Source organism: Marasmius oreades, chromosome 4 (assembly GCF_018924745.1).
Source record: "Marasmius oreades isolate 03SP1 chromosome 4, whole genome shotgun sequence".
In the NCBI taxonomy this organism is placed as follows: Eukaryota; Fungi; Basidiomycota; class Agaricomycetes; order Agaricales; family Marasmiaceae; genus Marasmius; species Marasmius oreades.
The window spans coordinates 2,756,998-2,771,282 of record NC_057326.1 but is presented as its reverse complement, the minus strand read 5'-3'; the positions used below and the strand labels follow the sequence as shown (position 1 = coordinate 2,771,282).

At 47.6% G+C, this 14,285-nt stretch overlaps 5 protein-coding genes across 5 annotated transcripts; 2 read left to right on the top strand and 3 right to left on the bottom strand.

Annotated features, from left to right (window-relative positions):
• Positions 1–50: 50 nt before the first annotated feature.
• Positions 51–2,760, top strand: E1B28_007702 (uncharacterized protein). The gene is made up of 11 exons (XM_043152467.1): positions 51–209; positions 275–340; positions 407–462; positions 511–538; positions 598–720; positions 782–1,485; positions 1,540–1,611; positions 1,668–1,770; positions 1,836–1,955; positions 2,009–2,085; positions 2,142–2,760. The coding sequence occupies exons 1-11, from the start codon at positions 177–179 to the stop codon at positions 2,308–2,310; spliced, it is 1,551 nt and encodes a 516-aa protein (XP_043010553.1). The 5' UTR covers positions 51–176; the 3' UTR covers positions 2,311–2,760.
• Positions 2,761–2,939: 179 nt separating this feature from the next.
• Positions 2,940–5,302, bottom strand: E1B28_007701 (uncharacterized protein; the record flags this gene model as incomplete). Its single annotated transcript, XM_043152466.1, has 16 exons — positions 2,940–2,963; positions 3,051–3,202; positions 3,262–3,288; positions 3,350–3,365; positions 3,435–3,514; positions 3,564–3,646; positions 3,703–3,796; positions 3,871–3,995; positions 4,050–4,073; positions 4,126–4,215; positions 4,272–4,344; positions 4,399–4,539; positions 4,610–4,746; positions 4,806–4,833; positions 4,905–5,106; positions 5,159–5,302. The coding sequence occupies 16 exons, from the start codon at positions 5,300–5,302 to the stop codon at positions 2,940–2,942; spliced, it is 1,440 nt and encodes a 479-aa protein (XP_043010552.1).
• Positions 5,303–6,598: 1,296 nt separating this feature from the next.
• E1B28_007700 (uncharacterized protein) lies at positions 6,599–10,127 on the bottom strand (the record flags this gene model as incomplete). The annotated part of the gene is made up of 16 exons (XM_043152465.1): positions 6,599–6,724; positions 6,779–7,033; positions 7,105–7,320; positions 7,376–7,444; positions 7,499–7,675; positions 7,739–8,029; positions 8,112–8,291; positions 8,346–8,445; positions 8,502–8,560; positions 8,610–8,618; positions 8,683–8,691; positions 8,751–9,183; positions 9,244–9,494; positions 9,546–9,635; positions 9,688–9,942; positions 9,990–10,127. The coding sequence occupies 16 exons, from the start codon at positions 10,125–10,127 to the stop codon at positions 6,599–6,601; spliced, it is 2,658 nt and encodes an 885-aa protein (XP_043010551.1).
• Positions 10,128–10,619: 492 nt separating this feature from the next.
• On the top strand, positions 10,620–11,386 carry E1B28_007699 (uncharacterized protein). Its single transcript, XM_043152464.1, has 3 exons — positions 10,620–10,655; positions 10,714–10,928; positions 10,986–11,386. Exons 2-3 carry the CDS (start codon positions 10,879–10,881, stop codon positions 11,143–11,145), a joined length of 210 nt encoding a protein of 69 aa, XP_043010550.1. The 5' UTR covers positions 10,620–10,655; positions 10,714–10,878; the 3' UTR covers positions 11,146–11,386.
• An 86-nt stretch (positions 11,387–11,472) lies between these two features.
• Positions 11,473–14,214, bottom strand: E1B28_007698 (uncharacterized protein). The gene is made up of 9 exons (XM_043152463.1): positions 13,779–14,214; positions 13,500–13,714; positions 13,279–13,439; positions 13,070–13,148; positions 12,866–13,022; positions 12,651–12,806; positions 12,211–12,592; positions 12,050–12,161; positions 11,473–11,987 (listed from the first exon to the last, which is right to left on the bottom strand). Exons 1-8 carry the CDS (start codon positions 14,035–14,037, stop codon positions 12,059–12,061), a joined length of 1,512 nt encoding a protein of 503 aa, XP_043010549.1. The 5' UTR covers positions 14,038–14,214; the 3' UTR covers positions 11,473–11,987; positions 12,050–12,058.
• Positions 14,215–14,285: the final 71 nt, after the last annotated feature.

Genomic DNA, 14,285 nt, shown 5'->3' with positions numbered 1-14,285 from the left:
TGACGTCACATAACGTGCCGCGGCAGTGCGTCAACAGCGCTCAGCTGCGCCTTTGATTTTTCATCGCTCGTGTTGACTGTCGGTGAACGTTAACGACCACCGCTCATTTTCTTCACCGTTCTGCTTCATCTCCAATTCACCTCCAGGTTCTCTCTTGCTTGATTACTCCTCAAAACATGACTCCTGTAGAAACGGAATACTATGATCTCGTGATTTTAATCTGTCTCATTTTGCAATTGGATTCTGACCGTTTTACTTTTTGGCTTTGGCTTAGCTCGGAGTACCTGTCGATGCTGATGATAGCACATTAAAAAAGGCGTATAGGAAACAGGCAATGAAAGTATGGGCTACTTATGACATTCCGTTGAATTTCGGAAAAAGTGAATCTATTATGTCTGTTCTACAGTATCACCCGGACAAGAATCCCTCTACCGATGCAGAAGAAAAATTCAAGGAAATTAGGCATGTGGTCTCTTGTCGTGAATTTCATCTGAACTTACACTCTTGCAGTAAAGCATACCAAGTATTATCAGACCCAGTCGGTAGCCCGTTCTCGAACACGTTGGCCTGATACTCACTTGCCTTGTATGCGCATAGAATCTACGAACGATTTACGATAAAAAGGGAAGGTCGATGGTAGACAAGGAGGGTGGAATCAACATAGAGGATGCGGCAGGTTTCTTCGCGAATGTGTTTGGTGGTGAGAGGTTTGTCGACTACGTGAGTACACCAGTGTGGATCCGATTCAAAGGATGTTCATACCTCTATAATTCATCGTCAGGTCGGAGAAATCTCCATTATGAAGGACATGACCACGGCAGCTACGGCCATGATGACAGATGAGGAGAAAGCTGAGCTTGAGAAACAACTCAACGGAGAGGGCCCGTCGACACCGACTGTGGCGGCTGGAGCTACTCAGACGGGTGTAACAGCGACAAGCACAACACCATCGACACCGCCACCCACATCAGAACCGAACGGGCAGCCCCCGCCAATAACTGAAACAACTTCCGGTACGACGTCTGCTCGACCGGATGCCACTTCGAATCCGAGTACCCAGTCATCGCTCGTTGTGCATGGCGAACAAGTAAAGGACACCACACCGCCTTCCCCGTCACACTCTAGCTCGAAGGAGAGCAGAGATAAGGAACGGGAGAAGGAGCGAGAAAGGATGGAACGAGAGAAGGAGGTAGCCAGGAAAAGGAAAGAGAAGCTTAGAGAGCAGGAGAAAGAGAGACGGAAGGTTATGGAAGCACGTGTAGCCACTTTGACGCAGAAGATGATTGAGCGATTGCGACCTTTCGTGGAGGCAAGCCATCCCGGAGATAAGGATGACCCGGAAACGATGGCATTCGAAGCCAAGATAAAGCGAGAGGCCGAAGATCTGAAGTTGGAGAGCTTTGGTGTGGAGCTGCTGCATACTATTGGTAATATCTACATGATGAAGGCTACGTCGTTCCTCAAATCAAGGAAATTTTTGGGGATGTAAGTGCGAATCCTTCTCAGACGCTCAAATCAGCTAGTTAATGGTTCTGATAGACCTGGGTTCTTCTCCCGTCTCAAGGAAAAAGGAACCCTGGCGAAGGATGTGTGGGGTGTCATCGGGAGCGCGTGGGTGACCTTCGTAACTCTCCATCATACAGAGACTGAAGAAAGTAAATTGACAGTTTGAGTGTGCGGGATATGATGCTTGAAATGGAAAAACTGCAAGCCAAGGGTGAGCTGGCAGAGGAAGAACTTCGCGCATTGGAAATGGATGTAACTGGAAAGGTATGGAACTCAACCATTGTACCCTTTATTTCCGCGTTGAAGAAGTACATTTCGTTTCTTGACAGATAATGCTGGCATCGTGGAGAGGAGCTCGTCTCGAAGTGACTCAGGTGTTAAGAGAAGTAGTCGAAAACGTGCTCAAGCAGCCAGGCACGTCTGATACCGTTCTGGTGAACAGAGCTAGAGTACGTCACTCTTCTTCAGGTCCCGGATGCAGTACAATAACATCTTTCGATAGGGTTTACTGCTTATCGGGGCAATATTCAAATCTACTGTTCCCGATGAGTCTGACGAGGAACGTCGAGAACTGGAGCGGTGAGTGCTTAATCTGGCTCGTGCAACTTCACGACTGACTACCTTCTCTCGATCAGAATGGTCGCGGAAGCTGCGCACCCCAAGAATAAGCAAACTGCTATTAAGGCTGCGAAGGCAAAGAGAGAAGAGATGCTCCGTCAGACCAAGGAAAGAGAGCAACAACAGCAAGCCTCCTCAGATAAGCCCGAAGAACAGGGCGAGAAACCGACGACGACGTCTTCATAAGCATTGTTTTTCGACATACATAGCGTTGTGTATCACCAGACACAGGGGTTTCCCTAGACCAAACGCTATGTGTCTCGTAAACCGGATCATCTGTCGAAGTATTATTCTTACGGTTTCTTCCATGCCTTTCCATTTCACATCTTTACCCACCTCGTTCCGATCTGTTTGGACGATTACAGCATTACCTTACTGTTCCATCGCTAGTCACTCATAATCTTTTGGAGGTACCCTCTGCATCTACGGTCGACTCATATCACTTCAGTTATTCGTTAGCTATATGTATCTTCGAAGTCTGAGGTATAGACAAAATCAATCACTAACTACATCCACGCCTTCACCTTCGTCTTGGTACGGTAACGTATCTCATCGCCGGGTTTTCCCTGCATCAGACAGCTGCGGGAGAAGAAGTACAGTTACATTTTCCTGGTGGAGAGCGGGGGGGGGGGGGGGCTGTTCAACATATCATAGAAATACAGATGGAGTCGTAATAACTACACTCCACTATCATAAACCAGATTGACCAATGCTGAAAAGTATCGATACAATGTTCCATGAAATGAAGAAAATTGCTGAAGGAGGTGACTTGCGGACGGTGATAAGCGGACCATAGTGTTCACGATTACGATGCCTTATGCATTGAAGGATTGTATAACCTGGGAACAAGAGGGTGATAAATGAGAATTGAACCGAATAGACGGAGGGAACCCTCCAAAAAAAACAACGAAAGGGGGTATACTGACTTCTTGGAAGAATGCCTCGTCGCGCATTGCACGGAAAGCAGTAAGTGCGAGTGCATTAGTCACAATCATAGTAGCTTCATGCGCTTCTTCGGTCGCTGCTGAGCGGGCAAAAGCAGGTGTGTGGTTTCCCCCGTTGGGCTCGGTGGGTATCGCTGTCAAAACTATCATAAGTATTTGCTTTAAACGCCGATGAGAAGGGGCTGAGTCGTACCATACATTGGATGCAGTGATGGTATCCCTGATAGAGCACGAATGAGTCAATGTTGAATCATGGTTTTAAGGAGGGGGGCGATGCGTACGATGACAAACATTTCCCTACATTTCATGAATGAAAAGACTAAGTAAGCGTTACTCATCGAGTTCGGGAGGGGAAAAGGATCTTACAAAGTCTGTGGATGCTGTGGAGCCCCGGCAAGTTGTTTCCATCCGGTACTGGTCCTTAATAACGGTTTCAAATTGTTTCGCTGAACATCAATCAGCGGGGACAGACGGAGGTTGTTTTTCACAACTCACAAAGGGCGGGGTTCTGGTTCAATTCATAGTAGGGTGCGTCTGTTTTGATCGTCATCTCACAGGAAGTTGCTAAAGCTGCAGCTCTGTTAAAGGGTATGACTTTGAGTGAATGACGTCAGAACACACATTGCTATCCTACCTGAAGCAGTTCAAGATTTTCTCCGCAAGGACTTGAAGTTCCGTGTGAGTCGGTGCTCGGACTATCCACTTCAATTTTGCATAGTCTGGAATAACTGTTGACATGCGCACATAGCGGGGATGAGCGAAAGGAATACACTTGGGACTATGATTAATGAGGAAGGCACACCATTCGGAAGCCAGTCTTTTCCTTGAATGACACCGTGGACACGGTAGCCGGGCTTCATTTGTTGCCGAAGTACGGAAATACTCGAATACGCCAGAAAAGCCGCGTCAAGTGCGTTCGTTCCTTCCCTAGAATCTGTGATCAACCCAGGGAACACACTATAAAGTTCAGAGAACAATTACCATGGTGCAGCTCCTGCGTGTGCGCTGGCAGGAATTTGAGTGACCTTGTCGATTAATTTTTCCGAAGAAGCCATACCTTTTCCCAAAATACTCGATTTCGATGTTTTGCATAGCATTGGTAGATCCCACGTCAAAGGAATGAGAGGGCCCGGGGCCAGGATGTGACCTAAGGGTGAGTCTAAGCTCCGACTGCCGATTCAAGTCACGTCTCTGAAACCGTACATGATACACATATCCATCTCATCGTATCCACCACGCTCGAGTAGAATAATCTTTCCTCCACCTGTTTCTTCAGCTGGATTCAAGATGTTAGCATGGTAATGATGCCTCTTCGAACAGTTACATTCACCTGGAGTGCCCAACAGAATTATCTTCCCCGGTGTATTGGTAGCTTCTAGAGCCGCCTTCAGTGCAATCGCCACCCCACACCCGCTAATTGCGATGAGATTGTGACCGCAGGCATGGCCTAGGCCAGTTAATGCATCCATCTCTGTGAAACGATTGTATATTCACGTCAGCATTCGAAGCCCGCATTGGCAAGTAGTAGTGCGTGGACTGACCTGAATTAATTCCCATCACCCTTCCGCCTTTACCGTGGGTGTATTCTGCTCTCCAGGCGGTAGAAAGACCCAGGTATTGTTTTGAAACCTTGAACCCATGATCCTCCATGAAAGAAGTCAATAGATCATGAGCAAACCTAGAGGCCAAACGATCAGGGGCGAGACTTTGGATTGACGGAGGTTGATCTAGATTCACTTTTCTTGGAATTGAGTTTCGGGATGCTCTGGGTGGAGGAAGGGAACATATCAGGATCCGAATGATTTGCACAATCAACTTATTTGCAAAGATATTCACCGTGGAGTTGCATGCTGAGGTCCCGGAGTTTGCGTTCAAGTATTCCGAGTGTGTGGTTAATATACGGGGCTCCCGAGAGGTTATCCTGCACGAAGTGAGACTCGTAGGGAGGTAATGATGCTTTCGATTCAGAGGGCCACCAAGCGGTTTCTTCAGCGAACGAGAAGTCACAGGTTGGACAAAAGCATTGGTTTTTGTCGAACTAGAGATTGGGGACGTTGAGCGAGGGTCATCAGATATAAACCACGACGCACCTTTTCAGTCTTACTCTCACTACTGCTCGGAGAGGAGAGGGAAGAGGGGGATGTAGCTGCCCGAGGACGCGTACCCGCTTTCCGACGCTTGAAAAGGCGACCAAAACATCCTACTGAGCTATCGGTGTTCGATGTGAAAGTCATGGAGAAATATGTGGGGGAATTGTACAGAATGTAAACATTCCGTCGGATATTTAAACAAGTCGACCGTGAAATTGGATACCACGCTAAGCGGTCCTTCTTGATCCCGATCACCCACGAAAGCGAAGCCACTCAGTACGGGGTGTGAGGTAATCTACCTGTTAACCGAGATTGTCTCATGTTGAGAGTCGGGATGGTACCTGATAAGTTATTTTTCTTCCAGGACTCCCGCTGCGTGGTTGTTCTTCTTGAAAGCCACCACCCCAATCAGCATCATCGGCGGATCACGATAGAGGCCTCCTGCACCAGTTGCGAAAACAAAAGGCCACCAAGTGACCCATCCAAATAGAATGCATGTGCGTACGAAGACGTTGGATCTGGTAAAGTCGCGCTTGTGACCTTTTCGCCAACGTTTTGCGGTCCGCGAACGTCAATTCAATCAGAGCGGGTGTTTTCGGCACCAGAGTATCGTTTACTTTTTTCTTCCCGCACTACCTTGGGAAGCTCCAAAGGACCCTTTTCGTAAGTCACTCCAGGATCTTGGCCGTTAGTACGGAAACCATTCCGGGAGAAGGGCGATTGTTCCACGGCCGTCGACTCGCCAGGAGCTCACGTTCAACTAATTATCTCGATACCCATGTCGCGATCGATAGGCAAGCGAAAGGAAGACACCGCAAAGTATAGGTGGTTCATATTGGATAGCTCCGATTCGGAAAAACAAACTATACCTGGTGAGCCATCGAATCATGGAGACGTTTGAAGTAACGCATATTCTCGTACGTGGTTATAGCCTCTTGGAGACACACAGACAGACCGTTGACTTGTGGGTCGAGTAAGTTTTGCAGCTAGCGAGCGCACTAGGCAATATTCAGTGGCCACTGAAGGAAACTTACTAGCCGCATCTAGGTTAATTCCAAATTAGCTAACCTCCGACATACTTATCTTCCGAATCATCGGGTTCAGTATATTTTTATTTCTGTCTTCCGTTCATTAGATTAACGGCAGTGATTGGCGGGCCAGAGTAGAGTTATGAATATCCGGGGACGTACACATACGCCCACACGTCATAGCGGGAACGACACTCTTTCAATCGGCTTATGCATGTTTGTAAACCTATACCATTCATGACTAACAAAACACTGTTGTCTTATAAACCGTCCAATAATACAGATTGTCGAACGAAAACGAATACAAAGAATGACAATAATGCATGGATAGTGTGTGCGAGAGGGAAGTGCAACTGAAGAAACAAGGTAACATGAATTATGAAGAAAGAGGATGAACGTGTAAAATGCGAAATCAAAAGGAGCGACTGCCCTTGGTCCGTCTCACTCCTTTGCGACCTCTGACCAGTCCCGGCTTGCCCGATAGGGCTAATCCGTGTAACGAAACGTCCATGTCAAAAATTTCCGAGGGAGGCGGCTCCTGAAACCGGCTTATTAGGTTCGTAACTCGTGCGGAGGAAAACGAGACACTCACTACAGGGACCAACTCTGCATTTCCAGCCTGCATAAGAGCCACAACCTTTGTCATACAGGGTCGTTGCGCACGGTTGTGACTCCAGCACAGTTGGACAAGGTCCCACAGGTAATCTGGCATAACAGCCCGATTCTCCCCTGAACCCGATTGTGATTTGGGACGGGACGGCCTGCTTGGCCTGTTCCCCGCCATCACTTGCAATAGGGCAGCAGGGTCGTGGGGGATGTCAGCGAAAGGGGGCTTTCCGGTGTACAGCTAATGGAAATTATGGAATGAATGGAACCGTCAGCCGCAAGCGCGTCAGCAATTTGAATAATGTACTGTACCTCGACACAAACACAAGCGAACGAATAAACGTCACTAGCGAAAGTTCTCCGGAAGTACTTCAATCCGAATGACTGCGGGTGGTGCAACTCGGGTGCCATCCATCGAACGGAACCTGCATGATGTGATGAATTGGTGCCTACGGTAGCGTCGGAAAAGACAGCTAGCCCAAAATCAGCTAGGCGTGCATGCCACTCGTCGTCAACCAAGATATTGGACTGTAAAACATTCGACGTATGAGAAGCGTTCCGTTTGCTGACGCAGAAACCTTACCCCACGGAGGTCGCCATGAATGATGTGCTGTGAGTGAAGATATGCAAGGCCCTGAGCAATCTCAAATATCTGCAAGGAATAGCGCATCAAAAAATGGAGATCGCCACAAAGGTGAAACCATACTCTTTTTTCGACATCTACGTGCCCATTCTCCCGTAAGTGTTTTAGCATCGTTCCGTTCTTCATCCAGGGCGATACTATACACAGCAAAGAAGGGAACGTTTCTGCATCCATCCCGCGGAAGGGTAAAACGTAGGGATGCTTCAGAGTTCGCCACAGCAGACCTTCACGACAAAGACCCTGTAGAAATAAAAAATAATCCGTTAAATCAAATTCACGAACCGGCTGACTGTGTCCACTCACTCGAATTATCTTGTGTCGGTCCGTCGTATTCTGAAAGACCCTGATTCGCTTCAAAGCAACATCTTCGTTGCAATACCTCGCTCGGTAGATATCGCCGAAAGTACCTCCATAGAATGCTTCCGAGTCTCGCTGTCCCACGCCTTTGATGAATAAACAAGCGGGCAAGATACCTTGGGATTCTGACAGCTTGACAAGTAGACGCTTTGCATGGTGTTTGAAGTCCGTGCCATCCTTTTCAGGTTCTTTGGCATTGAACAGTCCAGTATCGGAAGGTGAAGCCTTATCGAGAATCTATTGAGACAATGGATACAGCAGTCAGTACCCAGCATCATGATAGATCAGTGATGGCGATGGCGATGGTCAATGAACCTACGTCTTGAATCAAATCAACGCAGTTCTGCGCATCTTCTCCCTGCAGACCCAAAAAAACTTCAGAGCAACCATCAGATTCAAGAGTTGTTGCCAGAAACTCTGCGATATATTGATCATCTTTCCGCAGAGCATCCCGAAGTCTTCTATTATCTGTCGGTTCGAGTTTGAATTCGGCCGATATCTGCATAACACAAAGTGAGTCGCCTCCCAGGAAGGGGTTGTCTGGGCATAATACCTGGAGTAATCTGAGGCGGTACTGGCGACTTTCAACAAGGCTTGAAATAGAATCCAGACATGACATAAAACGGTAGAGGTTGTCCAGGGCTCTTTTCAAGCTGACAATCATTACCTGATCAGCGTCACTAAGCAAGGCAGATGAGTTGCGAGTCACCTGGTACTTTGTCGATAAGTAGACTGCGCTACAATGTCAGCGACGAGACCAAAAAGGTTCTACAATGGCAATTAGAGTGTAAAGCAACCACGAAGCGCCGGTGAATACCTGGTAGATCTGAAAGACGTCGACAACGTCGATTCAGTAAATAAAATAGAACGACGGACTCGGAATGTCAAACCTTGGGTTTCTGATGAGGAATACATCCATGAGCGAGATGGTGATGAAAGCGGAAGAGAAGCACATCACCATGGCTGCGCCGGTGGTCGTACCCTTCAATCCCATCCTATGAATCCTAGAAGCGGGTGCGAATTCACTTTCGGAGTCGAACCGTAAACTTGGCTTCTCCAATCGAGTCGCAATAAATCTGTCTACCCAAATCTCAACAATAGATATATCAGCTCCAGGACTCCCAGAGGGACCATCATTGTCCGAAAACTTCACAAGAGCGTTTCGTGTGGCGATGCGTGACGAAGTATCCCCTACCACCTTCACCAAGGCAGTGATTGTTTGTGCAACTCGGGTCAAAGACTCGGGAGACGCTTCCTCGATGTCACCGGAGAAAAAGATATCCTTGGGAGATAGTCCACAATCAGCGCACTGAGACCGAAATTTCGCAACATTGACTGTGTCTCGAATATCAGGACGAATAATGGGACTTGAATGCAGTGTATTGAATAGTCTTCACATATGAACAGGCGTAGTCAGATCAAAGGTAAATCAGTGATGATACACGACTTACTGGCACAGGACATAACCGTCGACGAGAGCTTCCGAGAAGGCATGCATTTCTTCTGCATCTAATTCGTCTTGGGTTATTTGTTTCTTCCATCTTCTTTTGAGCCTAAGAAGAGCTCTGAGACGGAGTTCGACCAGATCGAAAGCTTTTGTGCCCCCAGGGTCACTTATTCTCAACAAGCGTGGTTCCATAGAGTGACAAAGGAGAGATATAGCTTTTCGGATGAGGACGCGCTGTTCAACTTGGAGCTTCACCTTCCTCCTTGTGAGTGCTTGGCATGGTGCAAGGGATACAAATATACCCACTTGTTTCGCAGGTGGTTTCTCTGTGATTTCAGATCTCGGGTTCGTGTCCCATGGGTAGATATTGTCCAGCGAAGAATCCGAAGTTGGGCTCTGGTCGATCATCAATGGAACAGCAGACGAAGCGAGAAGATGAATTACGCACCCAGTACTCCTCTATAATCTGATCTACAATGCTCTGTTCCAAGTCATCTGTTGGTGACGGGAAAAGGTCTTCCGGGAAACCACTGGTACTCAGATCCTGGATATCGCTACACCAGCCAACCAACTGACTGTTGCTGTCAAACGACAGGTAGTACTGAGAACCTCGAGTCACGAGTAACACACATCGTTGACCTCGGTGTTCCAGCCGCTTCAACGTATTGAGAGGAATGTAAAAGGAGATCTCGACCTCGTTCGCCTGACTGATATCAGCAACAACTGATGATGGTACATATCAACACTCACATCTTTATAGGCAATGAGCGTTCTAGATTTGAGGACCAGCCATCTTTCTTTCCACCCTTTCCAATTCAACCCTAAACTGGTTTTTTTAACGTCCACCCGTCCACTGCGAGTAATGGTCGGATATCGAAAAGATGACATTGCTTCGGCCAGCCGGAGAAGAGAGAGATGCTCCTGGGCACCTAGAGGAATGAGGGGAGAGCGGACTTGGGTGGTTCAGGTTGAATCACAGTCATCGCCCGCTTTGATATACACTCGTCATGCGCTGGATTGCCGGCGCTACGTACGACCACAGACAGTAGATTCAACGCACACGCCTCACAACTGTCACAGTAGTAACCATAGCATCATCGCGACCAGAGCTGTTGAGTTCCCAGCGCCAGAGGGGAATTATATGGCATTAGAACCGGTGGAATTATCCACACGGTGTTTTCTGACATATTGCTGGCAGGAGAAATGGGGCTCTATGGAGACTTCAAGGTAAAGCGCGTAATATGAACACGAATAAGTAACTTATCACGAACGAAAAGACATCCATTCGCCAATGCGAGAGTAATTTACTTGCAAATACATGATCAGCTGATCATTGGCTGATGTATAAAGGGTACTTTGGCGTCGGGCCGCCCCTCCCGACAACTTCGTTCCTGATTGCATGCTTGAAAAGACAATGTGCGTTCTGTCATTGTCAAGCTGTTATTGTTCTGTCTGGCATTTATAAATCCTCAAGGACTTGTCTGCAAGATCAACCCACTCTGATTTATACCCCCAACAACTTTATACCCTACTACGCTCAGCAGGCTCGAGCACCAACTAAATTCTTTCCTTATTCCTCGACTTCTCTTGAGCATCAATTACAACACCCTCAACTGTACTACAATCATCGCATCTAGTTATGTCTATCACCGTTTTCCGCTCTTCCTCTCCCGACTCTGAAAATCAGTCGTGAGTTCCTTGTACGCCCAAATTCCAAAGACTGTGTTTCTTATACCTCCCTTCAAGCTACCTCATCCGAACATCCTATGCCAGGCGTATTGAACGTGGAATCGTTCGCGCATGGAAGACGATGACTATCGCTACACGCAAATCGCAACGTGCCTCTTTCGTCCCAAATGGTTTCGTGATGGTTAACAAAAGGCGAAGCATCATGCCCGCCTATTGAAAGTTGCGCGGTATCGCGAACTCTGAATGTGGACCTGGTGGATCGGAAGTCGTGGTCGTTATGTTTCAGAATATGCACTGAAGTTTATGGTTTAATTGACGAATGGGACTTGCCAGGGATTTTTGTATACTTCGGACACGAGCGATCATGCCTGTACACTGCTGTCGGTAGATTTCGTTTGATTTACACATAAATAAATCGGTGTACGAAGAAACTGCATTCTTATATGCGTGCAGTCACCTGTGTTAAAATATTTTGGTCTTCGTTGTGATCTGAGGGTTGTTCGCCTCACTTCACAACTGGAGCAATCACACCACAATGATCTAATAACACTTCAATGACACATTGTTTGATTCGAAAAAGAGTAAAAGAAAAGATTAAGAAGAAAAACGCGGGCTGGAATTGTAAAGGGTATCGGGTAACCTGACCAAGTAGACGAGGGAAGTAATAATGTAGAACAACCACGGATAAAGCTAGTAGAGGACATAGGTTCAGGCCAAAAGTCGTACACGAGGACAAACTTTGGAAAAAACAAGGTCGTATGCGAAGTTTTGAACAGACCAAATCACTACCCATGGGTATGGGACTCGTGAACCCGTGAAGAAGTGGAAAGAACAACAGTTAACCAAACAAACATAACTGACAAACAAACACCGAGATATGTGCGTGAAGGATGAACATAAATAAATAAAGACTAAGACAAAGCTGGCAGCAGGGGAATGTCAAACACAAACACCACCGAATGAGCGAACGAGGAATGATACAAAGAAAAGCGATACAAATATCCAAGGGGGGGAGTGTACAACGCAGTCAATCCTGGGGTGCGAGATAGTTGTGATGTCCTATGGACCGAAAACAGAAACATGAGTGGCGAAAGAATCACTCAACAGATGGTAAGACAGACCTGAATCCCTTACATGCCTCCATACGCATCATCGGCTTCATACACCGTGTATGGGCGTGTAGCAGGTGGAGCCGCCGCCGCTTCTTGCTTGGAAACGGGGTGGCTACCAGCTCTGTCGAGTCGTTAATAAAGATATCAGGGATAGAGTAAAAAACACTCACTTGGCAGCAGCAGCAGCAGCAGCAGCCAGAGCGCTAGCTTGGGACGTCGAGATATCAGAAGTAATGGCAGAGCTACTGACATTGGCGACGGGAGGTGGAGGGCTCATCATGGGCATAGGTGGAGACGCAGCCTCTCCAACAGCATATCCGCCGCCATATCCGTTACCAACAGAAGGATTTCTCTGTAGATCGGCGTAGCCAGCGTTCATGCTTGGGTTCCTCTGCAGGTCAGCATATCCGCCGTGGCCATGACCGCTGGAGCTCATAGATTGTTTGCGGTTCAGGTATGCAGGTTCTCCGCTATATCCATAACTTTCGGGTGGAATGTTTGCAGGCATTACGTCTCCAGGTTGGAAGCCAGCATTGTAGCCTTGGTCATAGCCTGATACATGTACGACGTTTTGAGAAATACACAGAAGCGGATGAATTGACAAGCGTACCCTGACCATATCCTTGACCGTCATAGCCGTATTGCTGATTGTAGTTGAAAGCTGGCATTGGTGGCGGAAGACCACCAGAGGTGGGGACGTTGGCCATGTGTCTTTCAATCATGGTCGGCGGCCGAAGAGAACGTTCACCATCAGCATAATTACCGCCTATAAAGCCAGTTCATGTCAATGAATATCCACAAACGATTTAAACGTGTACGGCTCACCTCCCATAGATCCGTAACCGGCTCGATTAGACCCAACGGAATTACCTCGTTGAAGTCTTCCGTCAGGAGTGAATTCGTCATCAAGAAGTGCTGCACTGCGACGGAAATGAGCAGCACTAAAGTGGTCTTCTTCATTACGGCGGTTACGGACGCGTCGCTGGTAATAATTAGTTAACCCATCACACACCAGTAAGAGGCACTTACAACGATGAATGCGACCAAGAAACAAATGACTGCAATACCAGCGATACCACCCATAACACCCCCGACGATGGCACCCGTGCTACATGTGGATGTCAATATGGTTTGAATGATGGCCGGGAAACAATATAAACAGAGCTCAGGGCCTCCGCGATGCCATTCGCGCTCATTGAAGAGCTGCGTAGATTCGGGGAACGGAACATGCTACTGACCTAGAACTTCCGCTCGGCGTCTTGGCGGTGTTTGAATCAGCTGTGCTTCCAGCGGGAATGCTTGGAGTGGGCGAAGCGAAATGTATTTCAGTTGAAGTTGAAGTTGACCGATTGGGAACCGTGTTGCGTGGGGTTGTGATGATCAAAGGCGTCGACGAGGTCTATGTTACCAAGGTTCGTCAACAAGGACAAAGTTTTTATTTTTATCATGTGAGACTGACAGAGGGAGAGCTCAAAGAACTTGAGGTCGTCGGTGTGCTTATTAGTTGACTGTTCAAAGTGGTTCTTAAACTACTCGTTGATGTAGTCCTTTGCGTGGGCGTCGTACTGGACAAACTCGTGCTCGGAGAAGCGGTGGGTGGGACAATCGGTGGGACAAGCTGGATTGATGAAGAGTGCTTGGTCGTTTCTATTGTCCCAAGTCCTGTCGTTTCTCCTGCATCCACAATAACCTGATTAAAACGGCGAAAGATGAGAGAAATTGAGGTTAAAGACCGTACCCTGAGTTTTAGGGGGATTTTTCGTAGGTGAGCTTTGACTGGTGTCAGTAGGAGGAGGGCTAGTTCGGTCAGCTTGGCCAGCTCCTGGCGGTGCAGTCGATGTATCGGCAACATCTCCCTTCAGCTGTTTTAAATTTTCGAGACCTCCTTCGGGGTTGCCCGGATCCCGTTTCAGATACATTCGTCCACCTTGGCCAGAGACCTTGATATTTTGGAAATTTCGACGATGAACGACGTTGTTAATGTTGTGGGCGTTCATTGTGTGTCTTCTTAAGTGTGTTTCCGAAGGAGTGTAAAAGAAAAGAGTGTGAGGACTGTAAAGTCGAGGGTCAAAGTGTAATGACGTCCTTTGTCGTTACTTCAGGAGACAAGACAGTTGACCGACTGGATAAGAGGGGGAAGAGCTGGGGAAGAGTGAGAATTTTTCGCAGGGAACGGACAGTCAGGTTGCCGACTCTTGCCGAACTTCACCGTTGTCAAGAGTGACGCGTGACAATAACAAATACA

Bases quoted from the DNA above. Each gene is read 5' to 3' on its own strand.
- E1B28_007699 (XM_043152464.1), top strand. From the start codon at position 10,879: ATGTCTATCACCGTTTTCCGCTCTTCCTCTCCCGACTCTGAAAATCAG. The intron at 10,929-10,985 runs GTGAGTTCCTTG...CCTCCCTTCAAG, and splicing joins CCCGACTCTGAAAATCAGTC to CTACCTCATCCGAACATCCT.
- E1B28_007698 (XM_043152463.1), bottom strand. From the start codon at position 14,037: ATGAACGCCCACAACATTAACAACGTCGTTCATCGTCGAAATTTCCAA. The intron at 13,440-13,499 runs GTCAGTCTCACA...TTGGTAACATAG, and splicing joins GTTCTTTGAGCTCTCCCTCT to ACCTCGTCGACGCCTTTGAT. The intron at 12,162-12,210 runs GTGAGTGTTTTT...ACGACTCGACAG, and splicing joins GCTGCTGCTGCTGCTGCCAA to AGCTGGTAGCCACCCCGTTT.
- E1B28_007702 (XM_043152467.1), top strand. From the start codon at position 177: ATGACTCCTGTAGAAACGGAATACTATGATCTC. The intron at 341-406 runs GTATGGGCTACT...TCTGTTCTACAG, and splicing joins ATAGGAAACAGGCAATGAAA to TATCACCCGGACAAGAATCC. The intron at 1,612-1,667 runs GTGGGTGACCTT...GTAAATTGACAG, and splicing joins TGGGGTGTCATCGGGAGCGC to TTTGAGTGTGCGGGATATGA.